We start from the raw sequence: 5,174 nt of genomic DNA, 5'->3' as shown, positions 1-5,174 counted from the left end.
GTTTTAAAAAAAAACATAACTGAGGAGAATGTAACATATGTAAATTATGTGACATGATGTGATTTTCTGACAATGAATGCCAGTGAACATGACATACCTGTAAGGTCTGTAGACTACACAGCTCAGTGTGGCATGCTGTTCTTTAGTTTTTCACAATGAAATACGTAAGCCTTTTGTAGCTAAAAATACATTTTATTCTTGCTTTCAGTTCACAATTATCACAATAATAATAACCCTAAATACTTTTTCCTCACACTCACAGTGTACAATGATGAAATTTAAAGAAATGTTTTACATCAAGGCACAAGACAGCCATAGTCAGTGATGGTGGAGTTAATAGTGTTGACAGAGTTGTGTCTTGGACTCTAGTCCACTGCACTGTGCTGCTGACATAACAAAGAACATCTACACACATCAGAAACAGCACTTTGGCCTCAGGCCAAGACAGGGGACAAAATCCATTTTCATACCTGCTTGCACAAGGAAATCTTCCCCGCAGACCTGTAATTATAGTCTTTATTTTTCTAGCAGTGTTGCTAATGCTAGATATCTCTGTCGTCTTTATGTAGAGCATAGAACAACAATGAGTACTGGCAGAGCATATATCAGTCCAGCAGTGTGAGTTCTTAAATTATGTTCTTATTTCCAGGTTTTTGATGGTGGGTCAGGATGCATTGTTGTCATTTGAAGAAGGTGTACTGTGCTGCAAAGACAAAAAAAAAAAAAAGTATGTTAATCTAAACCACAAATTCTCCATGACCATGCATATCCAGATAAATGTACAAGATTGGATGAAGCACATTCATAACATTCATAAAGTGTGGGAGGTGTGGGGAGGAAATACTTGTACAATGTAATGCAATGTGCTTCATTAAAGAGCATACACAGAGGATTTGTCATTAAATATACAGAACTATGAAGTTGGCTGTGATTATATTAGTTCTTTTAAATTCTCATTGTTGTAAAGATTATTCGCAAGCTTGAATCCCCACCTTTGGTTGATAACACATGAAAAGAAAAAAGAAAGTTCATATACCCATTTTGATTTTGTGGAAGCTGTCCTTTAAGACGTTCCCCACTCTTACAACACAAACGTTCAATTGTGCTGCCTTTCTTTCATTTCAAAGCACAATCAAGTTGTTTCTTCTAACATGTAACTTGTATAACAGACAATGTTATAAAGACAATAAATAAATAAATTATATATATATATATATATATATATATATATATATATATATATATATATATATATATATATATATATATATATATATATAGTTTATAGTAACAGAGCATAAAGAGAGTGGTAGTCTTGTCATACCATACATATTGAGCCGGCTCATATGTTCACTTGGGGCTGTTTCTTCTCCGCCTCCCAAACGCTTTAGCACCCACATTGGTGGGGACAAAGTTCCTGCTTCCAATCCCCCCTGATCGACTGAGATAGTCAGCCAGGCGGTGGGTTACACATGTGGCTGTGTTGCATCCCCGCTTCTGGGCTGTCACGCTGCTTTCAACAGAGGGGAATAGACAGTTCAACAATTTACTAGCATATTCATGATCCATTAAGATGAATGATTGCTGTTCTTCTATTCTTAATAGAATGATCAACAAATGCATTTGATGCAGATAAAACACAAAGTAATAAGATATTGATGTTCAAGTATTCAGATGATGTGAATAGCTGCCATTTATTCATGCTTACCTCTAATGGCTGTTGCCAAAGTATATTTAAATCATTGAATAAATGTATGAATGGAAGAAAAAAAACGTTGTATAAAAATATGTTTATTGCAGAAGAAATCACTCAGTTTTTGAATTTGTAGCACTCTTTTTTCTATTGCTTATATTTGTATATATTTATATTCCACTACTGTATACTACTACTGCTGTGATTGTTTTTCGAAAGCATACTAAACATAAAAATTAAGTGTCAAAAAAGTAGATTTTGACAATGGAAAGTTAAGGGGGGTGGGGCATGGAGATCAAACATTCTATTGAAGTTAGTCAGGCAAGTGGGAGCCACATGCATCAACAAATGTATGTATGGATAGGGGGGGGGGGGTTGAGATATGTTAACTATGAACAGAGAGGAGATGAAACGTGAAATGTGTGCTGTTGACAGAGTGGAGCTGCAGGTGACTCATTCTAACGAGCCCTGGTCGTTTGCATAGCGCTCAGCCAGGCTTCATTTCTTGCCAGGTGTGCCTGCTCCTACATCAGTGCGGGGATAGGTTTGCAGTTTGTGGATATCCTGGGACAGTTTGCCCAGCACACAAGTGCTTAGGCTGGTGCAGCGCTTGGACATGGGTCTATCCATGCTGTTAGAGAGAACATGCAAAAAACAGGCTTACAGTAACCATTGCATGCAAAAAATATGTTGTAAAAACAAATCACATGCTATTATGGTTTAAACAACTCATGCATTACAAATTATATATGTTTTTCCCATTTGTTTTTGTTTTCTGATTATCATTTCAAAGGCATGCTGACAGGCATCTAAAGATATTATTGTTAACCAAAAGGATGGGACTGAATTGTCATGCTTTCATTTTAATCCATCTGTTGGTACGACCAATCGATAAATATCATGCATCTCATTCTCATGACATGAGCATATACTGTACATCATGCTAACTGCATAACATGCATTAAAAGATTATGGCAGAATAGATTTATATGAATCATACTCTATACCTTCTTTCTAACAATAACCATTGCACTTGCACTTGTTGACTCATTTATGTTGATCTCATAAACAAAGAAATGTGTTATATCTGGTTTAATACAAAATAAAAAAGCTAAACAAATCCACCATTAGTAAACCCTAAACCTGATAATTAAAAATGATTGATGATTGTTAAATTATTGATTGATGGAGAGTCGTACCTATTTCCTTCAGTTGCATGTTGCTCTTGCTCTTCAGATGACATCTGCATGATCTCCTCCAAGATAGCATTGAGTATCCTCCGGGCATCATAGTTTGTTAGTGTGACTTGGTCCGACACAGGCTCTGAACTGGTTCTGGAAATCCACAGTCGATTAGGTTGATCAGACTGGAACTGCACCAACACTGGGTTAAAAATAGTATGGCTCGGCCAGCTAATGTCTCATGCCTCAGTAAGGGATACAAGCCAAATTCAAAACAATCTGCTAAAAGTGTTCCTTTTAAAAGCTGTCAGGTAGCCAAGTTGCACTTTATGACCAAATCAATATTCCTGTAAGACTAGTGACCATGGTTTCTGTGCAGAATATTTTTCACCCACAATCAAATATTACACAAAAGAAATGGATTTTTTCCCCATCACATTATTGTCTGAGCAACCTAGATAGTTTACAAATAACTTACATTGATAAATAAAGTGGGTGGGTTGGAGATTCTGTATTGTATCAAATTTGATTGGCTGTGGTGTCGTGGGAAGCCAGATGGCTTTAACGCTGATTTTTGTCATCATACAATCATGATCTCAACTCAAAATATGGAAACATTTGTTTTTGTTTTGCAATTCTGCATTTAGACTCACCTGGAAGGAGCTGCGTGTGAGCTGTACATCTGACAAATGACCAGGACATAGGCAAGAAGGATAGCCGAGAGCTTCAGCATCACCATGGTCCCCTGTGAAAAGCACATCACATCCCAAACAATCCCTCTGAGTACCTGTTGTGTATTCTCTACAACAATGTATTCAAATATGAAGCAAAGAATCAACTCTCATCCAAGCAATAATAGCTTGTACATAAATACATTTAATTTGTCTACACTTGCCTTACAGCATAAGACCTGTACAAGCAAGAGTTACAGATCTGGGCACAGTGAGGATGAAAAACTATTGGTGATATACTGACACTAGAAGCTTTTGCCAGAGACTAACACAGCAGCCACTTCCATTATTGGAATGAGCTGCAGTCTGAGAGCAACACCTATCCTTGAAAAAACAACTAAACTACTCGGTGAGGTAATAACTGGTCGCCCAGAGAATATAACTAAGTTCACACAATATACTTCTAGATACTACCGTATAGTTTCTTATGTCCTGAACCGTAACAGCATGCCATGTACCTTACAGCGCATTCGTGGTAAGTGCCAGCAATTGTCTCATATACTCACCGTATAGTTATCTTCTGGTAAACAAAGATCAAATGATATGTATTTAAGTTATGGACTCTCTTGTGAATCTGTTGAACACGGCCACAATACAGTGGGTTATATATGTATCTCTTGGGATTATTTATTGATTGAGTAGGTGCTTGATCATAGCCTTTCGACCAATCAAATATCTTAACGCAGTCTGCCAACCAATCAGGACCTCTGCATTGGTTACAGCAAGCCAGTAAAAGACATAGTAAGCAAATGACGTCAATACATGGCCACGCAAGTGTTCCATTCACAAAAAACCTGCCAGTCATTCGCACCAGTTGATATCCCAGTTTGTGATGATGTCATTCATTAAACTGGGCATAAGTCAAACTGTTAGACAGTGAAGTTTTTCAAATGCTGGTACTGTATGAATGAAATTTACTCTACACAATAAATTACACTTGCAGGCAGAGCCATCTACTGTACATTCTCTCATATTACAGGATCTACAATTCTACAGTAAATATGTAATAGTCAAATAAGGCGGAGAGCCGGAGATTGGTGATTCGTGCCGTTTCTTTTTATAGTAGCCACAGAATCAGAATCATGATTGTATGAGGAATTTGTCTCTGTGAGGTTGCTGCATCACACTGACATAATTAGTCAGACATATATTTTCTATATTAGACAATATAGAAAATATTTACATAGTAATTTCTAGATCAAAATTAAAATAGAAAGCTATATAAATATAGAGGCAAAATATCAAAATATACAATGGTTTTAGTGATTTTCAGGTGGGGCATGCATGTGCTATAGTCAAATCAGTATAGTGTATTATATTTCCACACCCCAAAAGCCATTCCTATAATGAACGTAGCATCAAAGAGAGTTTGTGTAGAGCTCCTGTGGGATTCATTGGTGTGGCTTATCATAGTCTACCCTGTTTCTTGGAGCCAATTACTCGGCTTTTGGTCCTGGGCCATCCACTAATTCCCCTTACTTAACAATATTGGATGATATATCGTAAAGCATCCTGCCTCAGACTTTGCTTTTGCGTCACGGAGGAACTCCATTAATGTGGATGAGCCTT

The 5,174-nt window shown here is 37.1% G+C and overlaps 1 protein-coding gene across 1 annotated transcript; it reads right to left on the bottom strand.

The window, feature by feature from the left end:
• Window positions 1-1,350: 1,350 nt before the first annotated feature.
• Window positions 1,351-3,613, bottom strand: calca (calcitonin/calcitonin-related polypeptide, alpha; the record flags this gene model as incomplete). Its single annotated transcript, XM_080432614.1, has 3 exons — window positions 1,351-1,510; window positions 2,893-3,027; window positions 3,528-3,613. The coding sequence occupies 3 exons, from the start codon at window positions 3,611-3,613 to the stop codon at window positions 1,351-1,353; spliced, it is 381 nt and encodes a 126-aa protein (XP_080288740.1).
• Between the last annotated feature and the right edge of the window lie 1,561 nt (window positions 3,614-5,174).

The sequence above is a fragment of the Gymnoscopelus braueri genome (assembly GCF_963280865.1).
Source record: "Gymnoscopelus braueri genome assembly, chromosome: 1".
Classification (NCBI taxonomy): domain Eukaryota; kingdom Metazoa; phylum Chordata; class Actinopteri; order Myctophiformes; family Myctophidae; genus Gymnoscopelus; species Gymnoscopelus braueri.
Note: the sequence above shows the minus strand (reverse complement) of the source record. Positions and strands in the feature narration are given on the sequence as shown.